Source organism: Vidua chalybeata, chromosome 6 (assembly GCF_026979565.1).
Source record: "Vidua chalybeata isolate OUT-0048 chromosome 6, bVidCha1 merged haplotype, whole genome shotgun sequence".
Taxonomy (NCBI): Eukaryota; Metazoa; Chordata; class Aves; order Passeriformes; family Viduidae; genus Vidua; species Vidua chalybeata.
The window spans coordinates 57095467-57119932 of record NC_071535.1 but is presented as its reverse complement, the minus strand read 5'-3'; the positions used below and the strand labels follow the sequence as shown (position 1 = coordinate 57119932).

The following is a 24466-nucleotide window of genomic DNA, read 5'->3' as shown; positions in this document are numbered from 1 at the left end:
CTGCCCTATATCTCAGCCCTCGGACAAGGGTGGTATAGGGATGATCCCTGGAGAGGAGCACCACAGTCCCCCCACTTTTCCCACCGCATCCTTATGCACACCTCAAATAACACTTCCATTTTATTAAAGTTGATCCAAAAACATACCAATAAATAAAAGAAATTCCCAACAGTTCCATGTCTGGAGGAGGCAGAGAGCAAGGGGGTGTCATGGCCACACACCCCAGCTCTGTTGATCACCCACTGCCCACAAAAGGGACAGTGAGGGGACATGCCCTTTGGTACTCCACCTCCCCGAACTGGATCCTTATGGAAAAACAACGGGTAAAACCAGCACTGCGGGCTGGGATGGTGACGCTCCTGGGGATGTCACCTGGACTAGGGCCGGCAGTACAGGCGCTCCATGGTGGCCACGCTGACCTTCTGCTGGTAGTCCTCCATCCTGTCGTTCAGCTTGTCATAGAGCTGGGAGACACAGGAGTCAGGAGGGATCCCACCCTGTCCCGCCACCCCTCCCATCCCGGTGTCCGGGAGCCCGGTACCCACCACGACGCTGTTCTCGCTGGCGCTGCTCTCCCTTAGCGCCTGCAGCAGCTGGTCAATGGCAGTGTAGGGAAGCCACATCGTGGGGGACGCTGGGGACAGAGGGACCTGGAACGGACAGGAGCCTTCACATCATGTCCCCAAGGAACATCCCGCCACATCCCAGCAGCGGGTGAGCTCACCTCGATCCCAAAATACTGGTGACCTTTGCCCAGCACAGCATCCACATACTCCAGGACCAAATCCACGGCCTCCTCCAGCAGATCGTAGTTCAGGTACAGGCGCAGCAGCTCGGCAGCGTCCACTTCCTGCCAGAAAGAGGGAAACTCAGCCAGGGAATGTGACCAGGACTGGGACCACGCTGAGAACCTGCTCTGAGCCTTGGTACTGGGCACAGAGCACCTGGCAGGTGTCCATTGGAGTGAGGGTGATGAGGCAGCTCTGGGGCACCTGGAATTTTGGGGTTTTTGGGGACAGCTGTCTCCCTGTTCTCACCTTGTATCTGTTAATGAGCCAGTTGGGCAGAGGTATCCCGTGTGCCAGGAGCTTGTTGATGACACAGCGATGGTACAGGCTGTTCTGGGATGGGTAACGCTCCAGGTAGGATGACAGCAGCCTCCAGGCTTCATCTGTGGCACTGCAAGGAAACAATTCCCCGTGGAACACGTGCCAGCAGCTCCTGCCCCATCTGTGAGGCCACGGTGTGCTGCAAGTGATGTCGGGACAGGGTGGAAGCACAGCTCTCCCCACATCCCGTGCCCAGAGTTCTGGCCTTAGGAGTTTTAAGGACCCGTGACCCTCTGGATTTGCACAGAGCTCCTGTCTTCAGACCCTCCTCCTCCCAAACTGTGGAGATAAACCTACCTGGACTCCTTGGTGGTGACCAGGGCTGAGAGTTGGTTGGCAGCCAGCCAGTCCCATGCCTTTGCCTGTGCCGCTTCCCCTCCCAGCTGGAGCTTGATGCACCTGCACGATCAAAAGCCATGGGAAGGTGTGTCCCTCCAGAGCCCAGCCCCTTCCCTCTAGCATCAAAGCCACCCCTCGCAGGACTACTCCCAAGGAACAACCCAGCTGGCCTGGCAGGGAAAGAAGGCTCTTGGGCAAGTTCCATGCCCAAGCCCCTGCATCCCTCCCAGCCCTGTGTTCCCCGAGGTGGGAGGGCACCCAGACATACTTGAAGGTCAGGCCCTCAAAGATGGGTGTCAAGGGCAGCTTGAAGGTTTGGCACAGGGTGATGGCTGAGTCGAAGAGCCCGGCCCGGACCAGCAGAGACACTGTTTCCTCAGGCGTGGAGTTGCCTGAAGAGGAGGAAGAGCAGGTAAAGCCTCTCCAGTAACACCCCAGCGCTCACCAGGGCCTCGCTCGGTGTTACTCATTGAGAGATGCAGCAGCAGGGCGCCAACAGCCTCCAACACCCCGCAGCAGTACTCCTCAATCCATGGCTGGAGGCTTTCCTGGCCTCCAGAGCATCCCATGAGCCCAGCAGCTATCCCTGAAGGGACTGGACAGAGCAGTTGTGACCCACAGAGCTGCTCCTGATGGAGTTGGAGAGGGACATGGGTAGCAATACATGATAGGCAAATGCTGCTGCTGTTGAGAATCACTGAATTGTTAAGGTTGGAGAAAGATCCCCAAGATCATTGAGGTTAGGGAAGGGACAGCCTCATCACAGGCTTGCATCCAAGCATACACATTCTGCCAGCACAGGAACTGTGGCACTCGGCTCCCTGCGTCACCACTCTGCCCTCAAAGCAGCTGTTCCATCCTTTCCCTGCAATCCCGTGCTGGGAAGTCACCTCCTCCTGACATTTAGAGGGGAAAGATGTGGACATGTTGTGTAACTTGTACCAGAGATACTAAAATATTCCAGGTGGGAGAGCTACACCTTCCTGCTTCCCAGAAAGGAACAACTGTCACAACTTTTTAACACTGTTCCATGAAGCAGGATTGTCCAGGAAAATAAATTATTAATCAATTAAAAAGGCTGGACTTTATGATCTTGGAGGTCTTTTCCAACCTTAATAATTCTATGCTTCCATGATTTCCAAAATGCTTTTTTTCTCCCAACTCAGAAGTTCATCCCATCCCCACTGCAGACCACCAGAGCTTGGAAAAGCCAAAAAAAATATGGAAAACTTGGTTTCCCTGATGTGCATCTCAGACCCTGCTGAAGTCAGTGGTTGGATTTCATGGTAGAGATGGGAATTTGATGGTCCCTGGCAGCTTCTGGGTCTGCCTCTGGGACAGGACAGAGTGGCTGAACCCGCCTCACCTGCCACAGCTGCTGCCGACACGTCGTGTTCCACCAGGGTGAGCCGGATCCGTGCCAGCAGACATTCCCTCTCCAAATCCTCCAGCTCCAGGATCTCGATCTGGCGAGTGGCTGGAACAGATGGATACCGAGCTCTCAGTACTTCAAAAAGGGCTCTTTAGGCACTGTGCAGAATGTCATGGAATCACAGGATGGTTTGGGCTGGAAGGGACCTTAAAATTCACTTCTGTGGGCAGGGACACCATCCACTATCCCAGGTTGCTCCAAGCCCCGTCCAACCTGACCTTGGACACTGCCAGGGATGGGCAGCCACAGCTTCTCTGGGTGACCTGTGCCAGGGCCTCAGCACCCTCACAGGGAAGGATTTCTTCCCAACATTCCATCTAGTCCCACCCTCTGTCAGTGTGAAGCCATTTCCCCCTGTCCTGGCACTCCATCCCTTGTCCAAAGCCCCTCTCCAGCTCTCTTGGAGCCCTTTAGGTACTCAAGAGGCTCTGAGGACTCCCTGGAGCTCGTGTAAAAGCATCTCCACACCCCTCTGCCATGCTAAGAGAATTTGTACCCCAAAAAGCACCAAAGGAATGATCAGGATTTTGCTGACTCTTCCCTGCTCCCTTGACTGTGCTTATGTCCTTGATACCATCGTCCAGCTCCTCCTCCTCCAGATGTTAGATAATATTTGGGAACAGCTGCTGCTTTGCCTGCCAGGTACATGCCACAAAAAAAAAAAAAATCTTCAGAAAGAGCAGGTTTAAAAATACCTGACCTTAAATTTTCCTACTGGAACACTGAGGATAACCTGATCCCACATCCTGGGCTATGGCAGACACAGGCAGAGCTTATTCCCGACAGGATTTCCAAAGGCACAAACAGCCTTGAAAAACTAGAAATTGCCTCAAAAAGCTGGTTTTGTTTTAAATTACAAGTTACTTCCACTGGAAAAAAAAAGTGCTGTCAAGGCATCAAGCTGTTAGGAGCAGGCACAGGAGCTCCTTGGGGAATAGCTGCTTCCTTGGGAAAATTGCTGTATTCCTTGGGGAACAGTGGTAGCGTGCTGCAACTGTGAGACACTGAGAGAATTAATTACCTTAAAATCCCACAAATTATTGATCTGGTGGAGGCAGGAGCTGCCCTGAGCCATGTACCAGCTCCCATGGGAGCTGCAGAGGGGCTGTGGAAATTCCAAAGGCATGGGAAGGACTAGGACTGGGCACTTACTGGGAACAGCCATGCATTCCCCATCGTGGCTCCTCTTCGGGGATGCTCCTGGGCGCTCGTACTTGCAGGAAAAAGCAGAAAGAGGATTTATACCCACCTGGTTTCTGAAGGATAAATCACTGATAGGATAAATCCCAACAAGAGCTCTCCATTTCAAGCTTTGCTTTGGACCAGGGAAGCTGTGCAGGCCCTTGGGAATTCAGGTTACTTTATCCCCAGCTATCAGGAACATCAGAATCAGGTGACCAGGCTGCAGCCACCACCTCCCTGAGTCCTGACTGGGATTTGAAACACAACCCCTGTTACACACTTACTCTCCTCTGGACTGGTGTGCCAGCTGTTCACACTCCCCAAAACATTTGCTGTCTTTAACACAAGGTGATGTACTCCCACATCTATCCACTAGCCCATTCCCAAAAGTTATCCTGCTTCCCCCCTGCCCTAAAAAGGGGGGAATGGCACAAGGGTAACGGATAGGGTCAATGAGCAGAGCAAGACAGTTGGTCACAAGCAGCACATTAAGAAGTCCAATGTCTCTGTTCCCATCAGAAAGGATTCTGGAAGCTCCTTTTCAGGAAGCTCAGCATTCTTACCACAGCTCCAGAGGCTGGCTGCACTATCCAGGCGTATTCCGGGCGGATCAGCCGCAGGCAGTTAATGGCAGCCAGGAAACAACTTCCCTGTTTCTGGAGCCCTCGGAGCGTCCGCACCTCCCTGCCCAGCCGCATGCCGTACTCAAACATCACTGTTCCAGCTGAAAACAGGGAAAAGTGCATCAGCCAACAGCCTGGAGAGGCCACACACCTGGCAGGGGCAGGGAAAGAGTGTCCCAGGTGGGTGGGCAGGTACAAGGTGCCATCCCAAGCTTTACCTTTCCGGTAGTTGTGCCGGTACACGTGGAAGGCATAGAGCAGCTCGTAGTAGTTGTGAGTCATCAGATCCACGGCCCGAGCGTGGGACTCGATGATCCCAACGACCTGCAGCACACAGAGGCTCCAGTGAGTCCATAATCCCTTTAAAGGGAGGGTTGTGGCCCCCCCAAGCCGTGATTCCAGCGCAGGATTACCTCATTGTGCAGGTTCACGTAAGGAAATTCCACCAGGTCCTGGAGCTGGGATCGCTCGCAGAGAACCACCACTAGCTGGCGTAGGCAGTCCAGCTGCCTGCAGAGGGAAGCACAATCCTTTGGAGGAACAGGAATAAACCCAGGAGCAGGAACAAACCCGGGATTTAAGCCACAAACAACCACTTTGTGACAAGCTCCTGCTTCCGGATTAGCTCTGCAGGTTTTCTCCTGGCTTAGAACCAACTTAAACCTTCAGGTTTCTCCTGTACTGGAAACAGAGATCCTCTGGAAAGGCCTCTCAGGAGGGCAGTCTCCCTCCTTCAATTAGTTAAAAAGCATTCCTATTCCTCCCCTGTTATTCTAACATTTTTCTCTGCTAGGATAAAGCTTTCCCTACCCAGTTCACTTTCCAAACTGAAAACTCATCACTAAATCTTTTTATTAAACAAAATCAACTTGGCTCCTACAGCTTTTAAACATAGACGACTACACACATGATCCTTCAGTCTCTTCCCTGTTTTTCTTCCTCCCATTTTCCTCTTTTGAGAGGGTGCCAATCCCAGGTGTCCTTCAGATGAACATCCAACAATGAACTCTACATTTTTAAACCCACCTCTACACATCAACTTAACATAGCAGTCATGCCCTCCCCTAAAGTGTCATTTCCCTTTCAGTTTCATGGAAAAATGGGACTATGGACCTCCACAACAAAGGCATAAGCCTGTCACCTACCTGCCTGGATCTGGGTTTTGTGTTAAGGCTACATATGCTTCACTGTTGTGCCCCAAATCCAAATGATGTTTGAAGATGCAGGTCCTCAAAGTAGCCTGAAAACAGCACAAATCAGTTATAAACCCAGCAAGAAATTCCTGTGGAAGAGGTTCCTGAAGAAACAGCTTGCTGAGAAAGAAGTGGCTGTACCTGGCTTCTCCAGTCATCTGCTGATTCCATGATGGCCAGGGTGGCCAGCTCGATGACCAGCTCTGGCAAACCCAGCATCTCCAACAAGCGAAGGACCTGGAAGGCAGAAAGGCATTTGTAGTGTTTTATTTTAGGAGCTCTTCCTGCCCCTAAAGATATTTAACAAATTAGACATTAAAGGGGAATATTTGGGTAAATCGCAGGGATCTGGATGAAATCCCAGCACAACAGGACCAGGTCATAGCTTCTCTGGAGGATTCACCTCTGTACAGGGGGGATTTTTGAAGCATTTCAGCATTAATAATTAGTTTCTGGATCTTAAATCCAGGGAATCCCTCTCCAAAAGCCCAGCTCCAGGCTTCAAGTCTGCCTGAACCACAGCATTATGCAGAAGAAAGAGCCTATCTCAATTTAAACATATTCATTTTAATTTGCCTCAGAGCTTAGTAACCTTTGCCTTAGGCAGCATCTTACATCGAGCCTGGACATGTCTGGCTTCTGCTTCCAGCATCTGGATCTCATCCTGCCTTTTTCTGCTGGATAACAAAGTCCTTGGCTATTAGGAAACCAATAGGTGGAAAGTACCTAAATTTCACATACTCAGCTTGTCATTACCCCCAGACAAAGAAAAGAAAGTACATGTTTCACATTCCAAAAGCTAAGTTTCCTGAGGCTCAAATCACTTCCCACAAAGCCAAGGATCAAGCAGGAATTCCCTCTCCAGTGTGGTGTCAGTTTACCTGCTCAGGACCTTACCTTGTTGTAGTACTGCAGGCGTGGTGTGGAGACCACCTCACCCTCCTCGGGCTGGATCAGCCGGTCCAGGAACTCCTCTCTTCCCACCTCAGAGGCAGCTTGGCAGAAGCAATCCAAAGCCTGGAAGCAGACCTGGAATCAGCTCACTATCCCCTCAGGTGACTGATCCACCTGCTATACAGGTGAGGGGACAATACCACCTGTCCCAAGAGGAGCCCCATGCTGCTCCAATCCCATCCTTTTCCCAAAGGACGCAGAGCTTGGGAAGGATGTTTCCTGCGCACCTCCCCCTCCCAAGGGAAAAGGTCCCAGACCCCGGGAAGGAGATGAGGGAAGGCCTCACCTTGTGCCCTTCACCCATGACAAGGTAGCACCTGCCCATCATGAAGCAGCAGGAGCCCATGTTCACGTGGCACCATGGCTGCAGCAGTCGGATATATTCCTACAGGAAAGAAGGAATGGGAGTTTGGATTCAGGTCAGTGCTCGCTCGTGATCTGCAGGCAGCCAGGACCAGCAAGTTTTTGGTGGCTCCTTTAGCTACTGTGTTCAAATCCTGCTTCTCCAGCTCCAGGGCTGGTCTTTCCAGCCCCAAAGTCCCTTGGATGCACTGATCATGAAATCCTGGAATGATTTGGGTTGGAAGGGACCCCTTACGCCCATCCAGACCCATGTCCCTGTGAAAGGCAGGGACACCTCCCACTAGACCAGGTTGCTCCAAGCCCTGTCCAGCCTGGCCTTGGACTCTTCCAGAGATGAGGCAGCCACAGCTTCTTTGGACAGCCTGTGCTACGGCCTCAGCTCCCCTACAAGGAAGATTTTTTTCCAATACTCCATCTAGCCCTGCTCTCTCTCAGTATGAGAGAGAGCCATTCTCCCCTGTCAGTCTTGGTCCTTGTCCAAAGCCCCTCCCCAGCCCCTCCTCTTTAGGCACTGGAAGAGGCTCCCAGGAGACCTTGGAGCCTTTATCTTCTCCAGGCTGAATATTCCCAGCTCTCTCAGCTCTCCAGAGCAGAGCTGCTCCAGACCTGTAAGGGGCAGATATCCCCCACATGCTCCTGGGAAAAGAAATGCTCTGAGCAGCTCCAGTGTATGTATGAAGCACTTCAGAAGCAGCTCCCAACAGAGCTCCAAAAATCAGACAGGATTCTTCCTACATCCTGTTGCAGGGAACTGCAGGGAAATGTGGACAGAACATGGAGAGCAGAGCAAAGACTGCAGTACAATGGGCAAGGCAGGTGCTAGAAGGGGAATACCTGTGCAGGAGAGGGCCAGAAGCCAAGGAAGCACATGGATTACAGCATATGGGAGGGAGTGCTGATGGCACTGAGGGCACAGACAAAGAGAGATGACCCAGCCTGGGCCTGTGCCAGCACAGCATCCTCATCATCCTTGGAGAAGCAGCCATGTCCTGCTAGCAGGGCCATGGCACTCAGCAGGAATTGGGAGGACAAACCAGGACTTGGAAGTCAAGTCACTTCTACAGGTGGACAAGCCACCAGCACCTCCTGTCTCACCTTTCCTGGCCGTGAGCCCTCTCAAAACCACGTGGTAACGTATCCAGAGCCCAGATTCGCTCCCTGGATTAGCAGCTACAAGGGATAAATCCTGCTCCAGCTTGTCACACACAGTGAGCAACACAGAGAGGTTTGGCCCATGTCCCAGGCCACTGCTCTGACACCAGAGTGCCCCTGTGCCTGTCTCCTCCTTGCAAGGAGCCTCCTGTACCCCCACAGTTTGGGTCACCATGCTCACAGCAAAGCTACTGTTATCTCCCTGGGGTCAAGGCACTTAATCCACACTTCCGTGACCAACTGGGATCAGGGAGAGGAGCAGAAGGCAGTGGGGAGGAGGAGGAGCTGGGCTCTGCAAAGATAAAAGCCTGGAGGAGACACCAGTGAGGCGAAAGAAATGCGAGGAGATTCAAAGCCTGCACATATGCCAGGAGGGAGAAGATGCTGCTCCAATCTTGGCATTTCCTGGCTCAAAAGCTCTGAAGAATTGAAATTCTTCTCTCAATTCTTCTCAGCAGCAACACAAAAGGAAGCAATTCAGCCCCCAGGTATGAGGGGCTGGGAGGATAAAAGGTTCTGCTGAAAAACAGGTCGTCACTAACAGCCTGCCTGGCCCTGGTGCCTCCAGGAATGCCCAGACAGGGATAAAGCTGCAGATCACGTGGAGCTGCAGACAAGGAATTGTGCAGGTCAGAACTCGAGCACAAGCAACTCCAGCTGCCAGGAGCACAGGGAGAAAGGTGGAGGAACAGTGATCTGAAATACAGCAGTCTAAAACCTCTGGAAAAGCAGGAGTTCACCATCTCTGCAACTGGGATGCCAAGAGCAGCCAGAGATGGAATCATGACAAGTGTTTCTCATGCTTTATTTTACTAATAAGGACATTTAAGAAATAGATGAGCCCTTCCTGGGCTGAAGAAATCCTTCTGAACCCAGGTCCCAGGGACAATCATGGGCAGAGGTGGTACAGGAAAGGCTGTGGGCACAGCAGCAGCCAACAAGCTCTAGGATTGCTGGGATATTTAAATAGGCTCTGCAAAGATGTTTTAGGAGCGTGGCATCACACAGTCAGAAAAGCCCTGGGAGAATAAACTCCTCCAAGGAAAGGGAATAGCATAAACCTGAGTATCTGGATGCTCTTGAAAACAGATGAAAGAGAAAATGCAGAAGATTATTCCCCCATGGCAGGGGAGTGGAATGAGATGAGCTTTAAGGTTCTTTCCAACCCAAACTGTTCTGGGATTCCACAATCTTAAATCACTCTCCATCAAACACTCTGTGGCATTGTCTCAGCTCAGAGAACAGTGATTAGGGGTAGTGGTTTTAAGCTAAAACAGGGGAGATTCTTCCCTGCGAGGGTAAGGACACCCTGGCACAGGTTGCCCAGAGAAGCTGTGGCTACCCCATCACTGGAAATGTTCAAGGCCAGTTTGGACAGGGCTTGGAGCAACCTGGGATAGTGGACAGTATCCCTGTCCATAGCAGGGGATGGAACTCAATGAGCTCTGAAGTCCCTTCCAACCCAAACCATTCCAGGATTTCATGACTAGGGGAAAGCAGAACTCCAGCACTTGGAAAGATGATATTTTAGGGAGTTTTCCAGCACCTGTGAGAGGGCTGGCGTGATGCACTCACCTGGAGCTGGGTGTACTGACAGCTCCCCATCAGGCACTCTGGGAAGAGGAAGCTGGGATTGCTGGGCCATCTGAACAGAGGTTAAGGAACACAGGAGAATCCAATCTGGAGAGCTTGGAGAACTAGTCTGGAAGCCAACATGCCTCTCCTGCTCCATTTGTAGGGGGAAAGGAGAGAAGATTAAGCTGCTGTTTACACAAATCATTATTCTGTAATAAGATTTATCCATATTACAACAAAATCACCAGTACATCTAATCCCCAGCTCCTGTTACCCTTCCAAATCCCCCAGCATCCCACCCCACCAAGTCAAGTAGTGAGAGCTCAGGAGCTTAAAGTCAAAAACTCAAATCCTTTATCGTGCACCTAAACAGGATGAAATCTGTGAAATCTTAAAATACCCACAAATCCCATTAATGCCAACAATCTCACTCCTTTGGGAGATTTGGCTTGGAAATTTAGGCATGGAAAACTGATTTTGGAATGGCAGGAGGCTCAGTGGCAATGGATTCATAGCCAAGGATACAGGAGAGGCAGAAAATCAGCCACTATTGAGGTGATAAGGTGGGGCCAGTTCAAACTTGTCTCAGCCAAAGAGGTGTTTGGTTGCAGGAAGAGTCGGGATATGATGTGTTTTCTGGCCACTTCCTGAAAGAAGAGCTCCACGATTGTCTGAGGGCTGGATACTAAAAGTACAAATTAAAGGAACAGTGAGTAGAGAGCCTTCAGAAGAGATCCCAGGTTTTCCACCCTGTCCTTTGCTCATCAGCCCAAACAGCACAGATTAAGTCAGGGCAAACCAAAAGTACGTTCCACACTCTAACTTGTTGGTTTTGGATTTCTCCTGCTGTCTGGTTCAGTCAGAGGGAGCAGCAGGAGATCAAAGTGCCCCATCCTGCAGTGTTTATTAACCACAGCTCAATTAAAACACACAAAAAAAGGGCTCTGCTCCCTCTCCACTTGTTATTCCCAGCCCAGCTGCAGCTTTCCAGCATGACAGGGCTGAGGGAGTGCTGAGCTGGCTGTTCTATTCCCTCCCTCCTCATTCCAGCACCCCAAAAATCCCCCCTTACTGACTGTTCCCAACGCCTCTCCCCAAGCTGCCACCTCCTTCCCTGTGTTTCACATATTTCTCCCCAAAGAACAGTGGCCAAACAGGACTTTCCTCACGAGCCAGCCAAGAAATAACCCACGACACCAGCACACACAAAGGATGTTTTCAACTTCCCTGACATTTCAGGCTGCACCCAGACTCTCCATCAGGGAGAGCTCGGGCTCTGAGGATCACCGATGTCAGAAAATGGAGGAAGCTCTTTACCAGCTCACACATGGCACTGCTGCCTGTTTGTCCCAGATTTCCCCAGCTCCCTCTGAAGTAGCTCAGCCTCCAAGTGCTGACTAGTCACAGCAGGCTCTTACCTGCATGTTTCCTTCCCATCCCTGTTCACCTCCTCCCTCTGGAACCACTTCAAGGCCCACATTTCCCTAATTAAGCAGCCTTATATTCTCCCAATAAAAAACTAACCCAAAAGTTACATCTTTGTAGCAAAACTTAAAAAATATGAACCAAATATCAGCTGCAATGTTTTGGGGAGTTATTTCCATATTTTCAAACAGGTTTTGAGCAAGTACTTCTACATTTTCTTGCTTCCCTGAGCTGCTGCCCTTCGTTGCTGCAGGGTAAAGACTGGAGAGCAGGACAGGTTGGATGGAGCAGGTTGCTCTGAACAACTCCAGCTAGTGCAAGATGTCTCTGCCATGACAGGGGGTGGAAGAGGATGAGCTTTAAGGCTCTTCCAACCCAAGCCATTCCAGGATTCTGTGACAGACCTGGTCTGAGCTACTACAGCCACTATAAAGGACACAAGGGGTAAGTTTGGCTGATGCTGCCAGGGGTAGAATGGCAACTTTTTGTCTCTGTGAGGTACACCCATCCTTCTCAGGCTGAGAGTAAAGCACTCTCAGCACTCCAAGATCCTTTGTTGTTGGTTTGTTTGGTTTTTTTTTGTTTTTTTTTTTTTTTTGTGGACAGCCTGACAAACATCCCCACTTAAATCAGGGTCATTCAACCACACAGTCCATTAGCTGCCTGCATAAAGCACTTCCCTCAGGTGGCAGAGACAGGCTTAAATAACAGAAAGGGAGAGTTGATGATCCATGGACACCTTACCCAGTTTGTGTGGTGTCAGGGCCGTGGTGTCTGCTAACTCCAACACAGAGAGATGCTGCAGATTAGATTCCCTGGGGAAGAAAGGAGCCATCAGAGAAGAGACAACAAAACGCCTCCCGCTTTAACTGTGCTCATTGTTCAACTCCTACGGAGCGCAGAACAGCGAGGCCTCACAGGGCAGATTTAGCACAAGGCAGAGTCAGCTCAGAACACGGAAGGGAAAAAAACCCTCCCCAGTGCTCCTGGAGTGATACTCCCACAGCAACCACCTGCTTTCCACATCAGGAAGGGCATTTCAGGTGGATTAAGGAGGACTCTAAGCCAGGTCAGGTAGAGACTTACAGCGTGTCCACAGGGACGTCGGAGGCCAGGCACTGGCTCGCCCACCGGATCAGGAAGTAGGACAGCAGCAGGGGAGAGGTGCGGTGCAGCAAGTCCTGCTGGGACTGGAAGAGCTGTCCCCCTCCCAAAACCATCTGCAAGGAAAGCCCAGAGCTTGGCACACTTGGAGCAATGGCAGGACAAGGGCAACCAGAGAGGTTTGTGTCAGGCCCAGCTCGTCCCTTCCGCAAACAGCAAGGTGCTTAACAGCCTGGCAGGAACTCAGCCCTCCCAGGGAACCAGCAGGACTCTTGTCCCACGTCTGGAACTGTTCAAGGCCAGATTGGAAAGTGCTTGGAGAAACCTGGCCGAGTGGCAAATGCCCCAGCCCCTGTCAGGGGCTTGGAATTAAACAGTCTTTAAGGTCCCTTCCAACCCAAAGCATTCCAGGATGGACTGAAATCATGGCTTTGCTGCAGAGATCACCTCAGGGTCTCCATAAGCTCCAGCAAAGAGCACGAGTCACAGGAGATGAAACTATCTGAGCTTTTGAAGGACACAGGTACATCAAGGTGGGAAAGCAGCAGGTCACATGCCTCATGGTCGGGGAGAGCCCAGCTCCAGAGGGCACCTTGCAATGCACCTTAAATGCTACCAGGATAACCTTATCCAGGAAAGAGGGATTTATTTTCAACCAGGAAACTCCTGACTATTTCTAAGCAAATAATATTGGTTTAAACAAGGCTGTCCTTGTGTGGGGACTCGTTCCACATCACTGTGTTCACCCAAAGCAGCAGCACCATGCCTCACGTGGCCTCAGGCCTGATGGGACAGACCCAGACCAGTCCATCCCACACTCCAAACACAGCTACCATCGTGGGGGCTGTTTGCTCTGGCTGGAGAACTTCCAAGGGGCTGAAACTGCAGCCTTGGAGTGCACTGCCAGAGAATGGCACTGCCATCGCTGCTGGGAGAGGGACAGGGGAGACCTGGAAGAGCTGCATGTGTGCTGATTCACACAGGAGGCTGGAATCCATGCCCTCCTCCCACAAATACAGCTTCACTTCCTGCTTCCTGGATGTTCATCGAGGAATAAAGGGAATTAGGCTGCTTTGCTTAGGAAGACAAAAGCAGCTGGAGAAGAGCAAGACCTGCCCAAGCCTCGGGCTATTCCAACAGCCTTGTGGGAAGAGACAGCTCCACCCTGCACCACCAGCAGAACCCCACAGGATTCCCAAGTCCCAGGAGCTGTACTCACAGGATCTCCGAGGCGCAGCAGGAGCTGCTGGAGGATGAGCAGGTCCCGGCAGAGGAGGAAGCGGACGGTGCAGATCTTGGCCACCCCCCCGCACACCACGTGCGCCGCGGTGCTGCTGCCAAACAGCTGGGACAGGCTCATGCGCAGCGCCAGGTGAGGAGCTGCGGGGAAAACCACCTGGTGAGGCAGGAGCCACACAGGCAGGAACAGTTCCCAGGATAAAGACACTTCCTAGCGTTTCCCAGGAGCCAGCAATGAGCTTTCACCTCTTTCCATGTCAGCATCTGTCTCGTAGTCCATCTCTCGGATGAGCAATCCAATGGCATGGATGGGGTTCCTGATCTCCTGCAGTTTGCTGTGGATATCCTCCATCACATTTTCCCTGCAAAATCAAAAAGATCCTCATCATCATGAACGGCAACCTGAGGTTCCAACTGAAGAGGGCTCCCTTCCAGTGAGGATCAGTATCTGATCAGCCTGGACATTCCTAACTGGAATCCTTGGCTAGCTTGTGAGTTTTATTACAGCGCCTGCAGGGACTGGTCTATTTATTCCACTCCCTCAGGCTACCAGGAAATAACAGCCAGATAGTTGGCATTCCACAAGGAAACCATTTCGGTTAGCACAGGAACCACACAGGACCACAGGGTTTGATCAAGGCTCTGACCTTTCCCTACTGTCTCCAGGCACTTCTTTTCACACCTTACAGGAATTTGTGCCTCTTCTGCTCTCTAGGTTGTGGATGGAAGACCCTGCTAACAGCACCAAACCACGGTCTCCCATCCCTGGAAAAGTCTCCTGCAGCACAGGCCAAGGAGCCCACACATCTCAAACACACTTGGATGTCAAGCAGGGACAGCTCTGGACAATCCCAGCTCAGCCACTCTGAGAAGCTTCTGGAAAACACATCTCCTTACGTGTCATTAGCTATCAAGTCCTCCAGGATCTGCTCTGCAGCCTTTTCTGGAGGCTGGAGGCGGGAGCAAGCCATTTCCATGATGAATGCCATTTCCATAGAAATTGATTCTCCAATCAGGCGAAGGCACTGGACAAGACAGACAACATCACGAGACATCTCCAAATCTGCAATGAAAGAATCTAACTGTGTATTTTCCAAGAGATTTCCAAGGGAAGGTGGGAAGACCATGCAAAAGCCAGTTAGCTCAGCTCCTATCACCAGTAACAGCAGACTGGTCCCAGTTCCCTGTGCCAAACCTTCCCCAATAACAATGAGGCTGAATTATAGCTCAGGAGTTGACAAGGGAAAGATTTGGGCTTTATTATTCAGAAAATAAAAAATGATGCAACAATAAAAAAATGAAATTCCCTCCAAGGGATCTTTTCCAGCCACAGGTTGAAAGAAAATAAGTAGTGGAAAAAAAAATATCCTGAAGAAAATGGTTCAGTTCAGCTCTGCAATCCTTTATGGGTCAGATTTTAAATGAAATCCCATATTTTGAGACCGTGACTGTTTAAAACAGTCAGGGAAGGAACTGCTGGGGCTCCCAAATCCAGCCCAGGCCTCCACCTTTCATCCCTCTGCTCCACAAAAAGCTCAACCAAACAGATGACGATCCCGCTTCATAAAAATATATAAAAATCACTCAAGCATGAAAGTGGAGCTTAGGTAACATTTTCCATTGCCTTTTTCTTAGTGAAACGGCATTCCAGGGCCAGCAAAGCACAGAGGGCACTGTGGTGACAATATTAATGACATGTTTTCCATACTCTGGCATTCACTTCCTGGAGACAAGGAACAGCACAGCCCTCTCCACAGCTGATGTGAAAACATCTCATAAATCCTGGAATGGTTTGGGTTGCAATGGACCTTAAAGCCCATGCAGTGCCACACCCCACCATGGGCAGGGAAACCTTCCATTACCCCAGATTGCTCCAAACCCTGTCCAACCTGGCACTGGACACTTCCAAGGATGGGGCAGCCACAGCTCCTCTGGGCACCTGTGTCAGGGCATCCCCACCCTCACAGGGAAGAATTTCACCCAACCCAAATAATTCCATGATTCTGTTGGCAGCCTTGACACTATTTTCTAATTGCTGGTGTGAGCATGATGGCAATTTTCACAAAATAAGTACCCCTGCAAAGCCAAAATAAAACCATCTCCATGCAGCTATGGATTAGGAGCTCTTCAAGGGATGTCTATGGAAGCTCCCACATCTCTGACAGGAGGGAAGAAACTCCATGTATTCTCACCTTCAAAGATGGCAGCATCGTCCTCGGTCAGGAGGTGCTCATTGGAGAGGAGATAGAGATGATCAACCAAGGAGCAGGGCACGAGGAAGGACATGGAGCCCTGAAAGGTGAGGAGAAAGTCCTTGAGCTTCCCAAATCCTCTGGAGAAACTTGTTCAGGGAATCTCACCACCACCCAGCCTCACCTTCTTTAGCAGGCACACCATGCTGGTGTAGGGGTTCAGGTGCAAGGCCAGGGGCCGGGAAAGAGCTTCCTGGTACTGCAGGCAGCAGGCATAGAACTTGGACCAGAATTCCACCTGCAGCTGCCAAAACTCCTCTGGGGAGCACTCATATTCTGTCACACTGGCCTGGAACTGGTGGGGGCAAAACAAGGGAATCAGGAACAGCCAAGTGAAATAAAAACAGCATAAAACAAGTGAAATTCAGACCCAAAAATAACATAGGGATCTCTCAGGTAGGTCTCCTAATAATTGTTATTTGGATTATTTGGAAGATAATCCCTCTGTTTTGGATTCTCTTCCAAAATGATGAGCAACTGCTCTGCATGGTGGTGGTCTGGGCACCATGTGATGGGTGACCAAAGTGCACACAGGGAGCAGAGAGAGAACAGCCAGGATTCCAAAATCCCAAGAGGGAAAGGAAACCCCAGGCAGGAAGGATGAATACTTGTACTTTTTAAAAAGTTACATCATTCCCTTTGGAGAAATAAAGGATAAACCAAGGCACAGGGTCATCTGGCACCTAAAATATCATGACACCACATACCACACAATATCCTGGAAGGAAAATCCATCTCACCTCGTTTTCCACAGCTAAGGTGACTTCTTTCCTTAACTCATCCCATGTCAGATCCATGTGCCTCTCAGTTCCTTGAGAAAAGATCTGCAAAGCGGCACAAGAAACTTGGATTTTAAGGCAAAATAGAAGTCTCACCGAAGGTTCAAGCAGCACTCAGGTAAAGCAGGACAAGAGCGTCAGCCAGCACTTTGTGGGATGGAAGTGTTAAAAGAAATGCTAAATTTGGGATACACGGATGTGTGGCGGTGGGCAACCACTATACCTCAAGGGATTTAAAATCCATGAGATGTGGCACTTGGGGACATGGGTTAGTGGTGGTCTTGGCAGTGCTGGAGGGAACCGTCAGATTCCACCATCTCAGAGAGCTTTTCTGACCTTAGTAATTCCATGATTCCATGACATATCCTGACAAACAGCACCACAGGGAGCTGAGTCCCCATTCTCCTGGCTACATCAGCAGGAATGAAAAACAAGCACAGCAACTTGCTGTGCTATCCAAGGGGGAAAAAAACCAATTATCTGGATTCCAGGTTCTGTCTCCAGCTGTGGGCATGCAGCAGCTGTAGCACAGCCCAGCAGCCATCAGCTCGCTCCAGGGACTCCCCATAAAAACATGCTTGGCAAGAGCTCCAAGGAATCCTGCTGCCTCACATCTAAAGGGCCAGGAAGAGGATGAACAGAGAGCATCCCAAATTCTCCCTCACTTACCTGCAAAGCCTTCTGGATAGCTGCATTAGTGAACCGACCCGGCATGAAGAGATATTCCAAGTAGATTTCCTGCAAAAAGATCATAACTTAAGGAAGCTCAAGGATGAGGAGAACATTTAAGGTGCTGTTTCTGGTCTTTCCTCCCATTATCAACGTCATCCCCTGGATCTGTGTTTCTGTCCACACCCTGCTCCAACCTGGCATCAAAAATGGCTTCCTGCACACTCCTGACTTTGTTTATTCCAATTTTCTCTCCCGAGCGACCTCATTATTTTTTGGTGCTGTTCTACGGTGCTCACCCTGGGGTCCTGATCCTGCCGGACCGTCACCTCCTCTTCAGGGAGTGGCTGCACAAACACCTGGTTCCACTGGCCTGCAACATTCCTGGAAGGAAACAAACCTTGAATCAACCAGGCATCCACCTGAACCAAACCTGTGGCTTTCATCAGCAAAAACAGCCCTCTGGATGTGGAAAAGGAGGTTTGTGCAGTGACAAGGGACAGATTTTGGCAGGAGAGGTTACCAACTGTGGCATTCCTAGCCATAAACTGATGGAACAAGTTGAAATTCTTCATTTAAATCAACATTGTTCCCCATCCCACAAGCTCACTTGCAACTCCCAGACTGACCAGTAGCAGCTTCTCCTAAAATTTGGACACTCACAGCGTTTTTCCTCCACTGTTCAACTCCCTGGCTCTGCAACAAGCCACCTTCTCAGCTTTATATTCAGGGATTGTCCTTTCCCATCACCATCTCCCCACAACATGTTTTTTTCCTGGAAGGGACCACCTGGTTGTTTTGAAGGAGCTGTGGGGAAGCACAACGCTCCCTCTGCCACACTCAAACTCCACTTGCAGCAATCCTGCTGCCTGGAGATTTACATTTTCCATGTTCCAGCAGCCTGAGTGTAAATCTCTAAGTTGAGGAGCTCTGTCAAGGTTTTCCTGCAGTTATCCCAGTGATTCATGCCCAAAACTCACTGCTCAAAGTTGATGTATTTCACAACAGTTTGATTCTCCTCGTTGTGCCACAGTGCCCAGATCTCAGCTGAGGTTAAGGCAAAGTCAACCAGAGTCTCCTAGGAAAGAGGAAAAGAGCCAATTTCCTTTCTTATCCTCCAAATTAGAGTACAGCAGAGAAGGGTGGGAACTTAACAACAGCAAAACATTCCCCTGTGGAATTTAACAGGCTTTGGGAATTGTTCAACCCAGAAAAGAGAAGGCTTTGGGGTGAACTAATTGCCCCTTCCAGTAACTGAAGGAAACCTACAAGAAAGACGAACAGGGACTTTGGACAAGGGCTTGGAGTGACAGGACAAGGGAGAACAGCTCCAAACTGAGAAAGAGGAGATTCAGATGGGATGTTGGGAAGCAGTTGTTCCCTGTGAGGGTGCCGAGGCTGCCCAGAGAAGCTGTGGCTACCCCATCCCTGAAAGTGTCCAAGGCCAGGGTGGACAGGGCTTGGAGCACCCTGGTCTAGTGGAAGGTGTCTCTGCCCATGGCAGGAGGTTGGAACAACAAGATGAGCTTCAAGGTGCTCCTTCCAACCCAACCATTCTGTGACTCTGTGATTTAAATCCCAGAGTCCAGGCCTCTCCCTCCTGGGGCCAGGCCCCAGCTCTCACCTGTGAGGAGAACAGGGAGGAGATGTGGTCAAGGCTGTAGCGGTTGCTCTCAGTGCTCACCAGCTGGAAGACACAAAACTACAAACACACCTCATAAATCATTTCCTGAAGGACTAAACCAACACATCTCATGGAATATCAGCATTCCAGTCCATCTCCCTGCCTGGTGCTAGGGGTAACAGAACCCAGAGGACAAGAGGGGTGAGCTGAGCACACCACTGGACCCTCTGCACAGATATCCTGGCTTCACCCTTTTCCCTAAGGACACTCATCCCTGCCTGGACCCAAAGGACTCTCAAGTCTTTCCAAACACTAAACTTGAAAAACTGTAAGACCACCACACCCAGCGACCACAAGATGTGGAAAAAGAAGGGGACTAAGGTGGGAAAGCCCCATTTCCTCAGCTGCAGGCCCAGCTCTGCATGTTCTTCCCAGAGCAGAGCACTCGTGGGACAGCAGGACTCAAGTTACACACTCTTGTTCTGTGTGGAAATTCCCTGGAGAAAGGGATAAGCTCTCCAACAGATGAGCCTGGTTTGTGCTGTCCTTCCCCTCCTGCTAAATTTATCGTTCTCCACGAAAAGTTCACCCCAAGTTACAGAAGCATCCACACGCTCCCAGGAGCCTGATGTAAACACACCACCAGAATTTCCATGCTTTTAGCTCCTTTTGGACCTTTCCTTTTCCCACAGCACATCCACACTTTCGGAGCAGAAGGTAAACAAGTGAACCAGCCCTCACGGATCAGCTTAGTTACACAGGGAATTCCACTCCCAGAGCTCGGGCACACATATCCCCCAGTGTTGTGAGGGGAAAAATGTTTATTTAGAAACCACTGATCCTTCCAGAGGGTCACACATGAAACTTTTCCCTATTTCTTGCCTTCCAAACCCAAGTCCTAGGGGAAGGACTCCTCTTCCCACAGCCTGAAGAGCCCGTGGCTCCATACCTGCCCTCGCTTGGGAGCGTGCATGTAGACTCCCAGGTACAGGCCCAGGGACTGGGAGAAGGCCAGGCGCAGGCGGTGCCCGGTGCCGGCCGCCAGCCGCAGGTCCCTGCTGACCGGCATGAATTCCAGCAGATCCGCCACCATCAGGCACATCTGATCCTGCAAACAACAAAAGTATCAGCAGAGCAGCTTAGGAAACATTCTGGATGGAGAAACTGCTCCTGTCCTTCCCCTTCCAGACAACATCGGCCACAACAGATGTTAATTAAAGCTCCAAACATTTACTGAACCACTCCTTGGCTTCTCCCAGCTCACCTGGACCCCCTTCCCACAGGCTGCCGGAGCCCAGGCATGTAGGATAAAGCTTCCCCTCCCTCCCACAGCACATTCCAGTGCCACTGAGCCGTGAAAGCACCGTGCTGCTCCATTAGCTCTGGCACTCAATATCTGGAGCAAGAGGCTTTTATTAACTTCCTATTGACAAAGACACTTTCATTACTACTGAAAGCAGGAGAAAATCCATTTGGGATGGCTCCTGGGGCCTCAAAGTGCTCCTGCCTGCCTTCCCAAATGCTCCAGTAGGTCTGGAAACAACCCTTATCCCAAGAATGTGTATGTTGCAGTTGAGACGGCCACACATACGTTGCATGATGAGACACAGAATAACATCATGCAACATCAGAAGGTTTCAGCCCATGCAGAGTGTCACCACACCTCATCAGAAGGCTTCAGGTGTCTGCCCACACAGAGCAACATCACCTCAGAAGGCTGCAAGCATCTGCTCATCGTGTCCTTCAGCCCAATCTTTTTTACCCCTCATGTTCATGCACTGCACCTGTGTGCCCCCTGTTCCCTTTGGTGGTTGCTCAGTGCCCCTGGGCACTCCATGGCTCATTGCTGTCAGTGCTGCTCACCTGCTGCTCACAGCTGGACCCACTGGGGATGAGGCTCGGCCCCAGCCCCACTCCCAATTCCCACAAACTGTGTGCCTACAGGAATGAGGCTGGGCAGGAAACCCCTCGCTTCACAGACAGACACCACGACTGTTCTCACACATTGTCCCAAATCCCAGTGTGGAGAAGCCACAGACACAATTTAATGGGAGACAGATCCATGCCAAGCACTCACCTGTAATTCCTTGGGCTTCATTTTACTCCCCCAAACCCAGGTTCTGCTCACCTTGTAGGACCACATCCGGAGCTTATGGTCCTGGCAGAGGGCGAAGAGGAAGGCATCGTGATCCAGGCAGTGCACAGAGAGGCTGACAGGCACATCCGAGGGGCCGCCATCACCTCTGGAAAACCAGAGGTTACATCAACACCTTCAAAGAAAATTCTCCATCCCTGGAAGTGTCCAAACCAAGCCTGAACACTGGTCTAGTGGAAGGTGTCCCTGCCCTAGGCAGGGGGTGGGACTGAATGAGCTTTAAGGCCCCTTCCAACGCAAACCGTTCCAGGATTTCATGATTCTAAAATCATGGCAGGTGCACAGATCCAAGCCAGTGGGGTTCCACCACTGTGCTTAAATCCAAATAAAACGGTAGGTGAGATCAGGAGAAGGGAATGTTTCAGCACCCACAGAGCAGAGGATCCCACCACAGCAGTGACACCCAGTTCTTCACTTGCTTTGGTGGAACTGAAGCACATTCCCACTTCCCCATCCCCAGCCTGGTACTTGCAAAACACAGGTGAAGGATCCAGAGGGAAAAAAGGATCCAAGCAGCCCCTGGCACAGATCCTGACAAGGATCCAAGAAGCCATGAGCAAGGATCCTGACATCTCAAATGGTGCCTTAGCTTTCTTATTTTCCAGATTCTGTACTGCATTAGTATATAACTCTGAACTTCATATGAAATACTAGCAAGTTCTCTTCACAGTTTAGTTAGACAAAAATATATTTTTCCAGCCCAAGAGCCAAGGACACCATTGCAACTTCAGGCCCAAAAAGTAAATAATAAAGAGTAAAAAAGTAAACCTTAAGCAGCAGCAAATTGAGGAGAGCAATCTGGCAGGATGGATCCTGTCAGGATCCTGCTAGCCCCTGGGCAACACTCCCACAATGGTCAAAGTCACTCAGGGCATCAAGGGACTCACTCCCACTTCCAAGAAAAAGGTTCTAGGATTCAGCTGTGCACTCTAAACCACCCTAACAATCCCAACCCACCACGGAGCATCCATGTGATCCCCATGTAACCTCTGTTAGTCAGGAATGCGCCTGGCTCCTCAGCACCAGGGCAGAGTAATCCCTAATCCACGCTGGCTGCGAGCCACATCCTGGGCAAATCCTTGGAGGCCAATTACTAGAGAACATATTCACAGACACATGGAACAGCAGGACCCTGCTAATCCAGCATTCCACTCCCAGCTTCCGTACACTGATAGCTCCTGTGACCCCGTTAACTTTTTTGGGTGGAGTATTTATAGGGGCCTGTGTGACTCAAGCTAAAAATTCCAGGTGATGGGGATCCAAAAGCCAAAATTAGCTCTGTTTATCTCTCTCCAGGCACTCACCTGATGGCAGTTGGCATCCAGCCTGTGAGGAAACGCTGCACCACCGAGCTCTGCTTCAACTCCACGACAGAAACACTCCCTTCAAAAAGAAAAGGACAATCAAAAGCGAAGATCAAATGAAATTCCAAGATGGGAGAGGGGTTGTAGTGCCCAATCCTTACCAGGAGCATCGGGAGGAGGCAACTTAAGGACAAAGATCCCTCCTGAGGCAGAGGGAAGGGCGAAGAGAGCCTCTCCCTCGCTGCTCAGCCAGGCCGCGGAGGCCACAGAGTTGGGAGCCAGCCCCGGCACGCTGGGAATCACGTAGTAATTGGAGGGATCCCTGATGTGGATTTTGCTGATATCTGTAAACACGGACTGCACTTGGCTCTCCGTTATCAGCTCCTGTGGGGAAACAGGAGAAAACAAGTTTGTGCCAGGGGAGGTTCAGGTTGGATATCAGGGAAAATTCCTTTGCGGAAGGGTTATCAGGCACTGGAACAGGCTCCAGTGGTGGAGTTCCCATCCTGTGGGGATGTGCTACTTGGGGACGTGGGTGGCCTTGGCAGTGCTGGACTCCATGATCCTAGAGGATTCCATAAAACATCAAATCCTGAGCACATATATCTAAGGAAATAAAAAACCACCAGACATCGATGGAATGGCAACTGTCTCCTTGATCAAAAGGATTTTTCCAGTAAAAAATCTCTGGCATAGCTCAGAGAAAACCACTGGTCACAAATCCCAGGAAGAGCAGCTCTGCCACAGCACAGGGTCATCCCTTGGGAAAGCTCTCCGGAGCTTTCTTGGAGAGAGAAGCTCTCCAAGAGAGGAGAGCTGGTAAGAAGCAGGCACAAAAGGAAAAGTCAGAGCAAATTTGGAGAATCACAGAATCCTGCAATGGTTTCAGTCAGAAGAAACCTTAAAAACCATCCAGTTCCAACCCACATCCATGGAAAGATGGTAAATGTGATATAAACCCTGCCTAGGATCCACGTGCCACATGAAATACAGATTCCAACCCAGACAAAACCAGCCTGCAGCCTTCTCAGCTGAGGAAAAAAAAAAAAGACAATCCAGCCAGGAAGGGCTCTGGAAAAGCTGAGGCTCATTCCCAGCAGCAGCTCAACTCCAGTGTCACCACAGTCCACACGACACAGGCTAAACACCCAGCCAGTTCCTGAGCAAAACACGGCTAAATTCCCCAAACCTCCACTTTTCCTCTTGTTCCCGATGTATTTTGGGTCAGCTACCCCTCTCCCCAGCCCTCCCTGTGCTGACGGGGTCGCCTGCCCCGGCCCCCGGCGGCATTCCCGGCACTCACGCTGCGGTAGAGGCGGGCGGGGTGCGGGAGCAGCAGCCGGTGCACCGTCTGCGCCGTGAGCAGCAGCACCACCAGGTGACTCTGCACCTCGCACAGGTGGATCCCGCCCGGCAGGAACGGGCAGCCCTGGATCCGCAGCCGCACAGCGTTGTTCAGCAGGTTCACGTCCAGGGACTCCTCCACCAGCTCCACCGTGTCCCCCGACGTGCTCCTGCGGGAACAGAGGGGCAGAGCTGAGGATGAGGAGGGTCTGAGAGGGGAGAGAAGGGCAGAGATGAGGATGAGGATGATCTGAGGGACAGGAGGGTTTCCGAAGGGTGAGACGGGAGAGGTGTGGATGAGGAGCGTCTAAGCGAGGCAAAGCTGACGGGGGCGTGCACTCACCATCGCACCCAGCGATTCCTGGTGGCGGCCCCGAGCTGCGCGCTCTCTTGGTAGCAGAAGCCGCCGGCGCTGTCGCCGTAGCGCCCGGCGGGGAGCGGGGCGATGCCGGGGGGCACGAAGAGCAGCTCCTGCGGGGGTCGCGGCGGGGCCCGGCCGGCCGCGCTCAGCTCCAGGCAGCTCCGCGCCGCCAGAGCCGCCGCCATCTTGGGCCGCCGCGTTCCCGCCTCGGCCGCGCGGGGCACGACGGGAAGGGGAGGGAGCGGGCGCCCCCTGGCGGGCGGGAGGACGGGGGCAAGAGGGAGAGGA

The 24466-nt window shown here is 51.3% G+C and overlaps 1 protein-coding gene across 1 annotated transcript; it reads right to left on the bottom strand.

The window, feature by feature from the left end:
* Positions 1 to 102: 102 nt before the first annotated feature.
* NUP160 (nucleoporin 160) lies at positions 103 to 24377 on the bottom strand. Its single transcript, XM_053945944.1, has 35 exons — positions 24161 to 24377; positions 23777 to 23987; positions 22635 to 22857; positions 22474 to 22552; positions 21143 to 21257; positions 19964 to 20122; positions 19015 to 19092; positions 18371 to 18468; positions 17690 to 17774; positions 17391 to 17459; positions 16683 to 16766; positions 16067 to 16237; positions 15883 to 15982; positions 14588 to 14753; positions 13937 to 14052; positions 13671 to 13831; positions 12434 to 12567; positions 12092 to 12162; positions 10448 to 10607; positions 9923 to 9992; positions 7119 to 7217; positions 6776 to 6895; positions 6020 to 6115; positions 5831 to 5925; positions 5099 to 5195; positions 4904 to 5009; positions 4626 to 4786; positions 4033 to 4093; positions 2815 to 2925; positions 1717 to 1840; positions 1407 to 1508; positions 1038 to 1179; positions 725 to 850; positions 546 to 650; positions 103 to 464 (listed from the first exon to the last, which is right to left on the bottom strand). The coding sequence occupies exons 1-35, from the start codon at positions 24361 to 24363 to the stop codon at positions 378 to 380; spliced, it is 4185 nt and encodes a 1394-aa protein (XP_053801919.1). The 5' UTR covers positions 24364 to 24377; the 3' UTR covers positions 103 to 377.
* Positions 24378 to 24466: the final 89 nt, after the last annotated feature.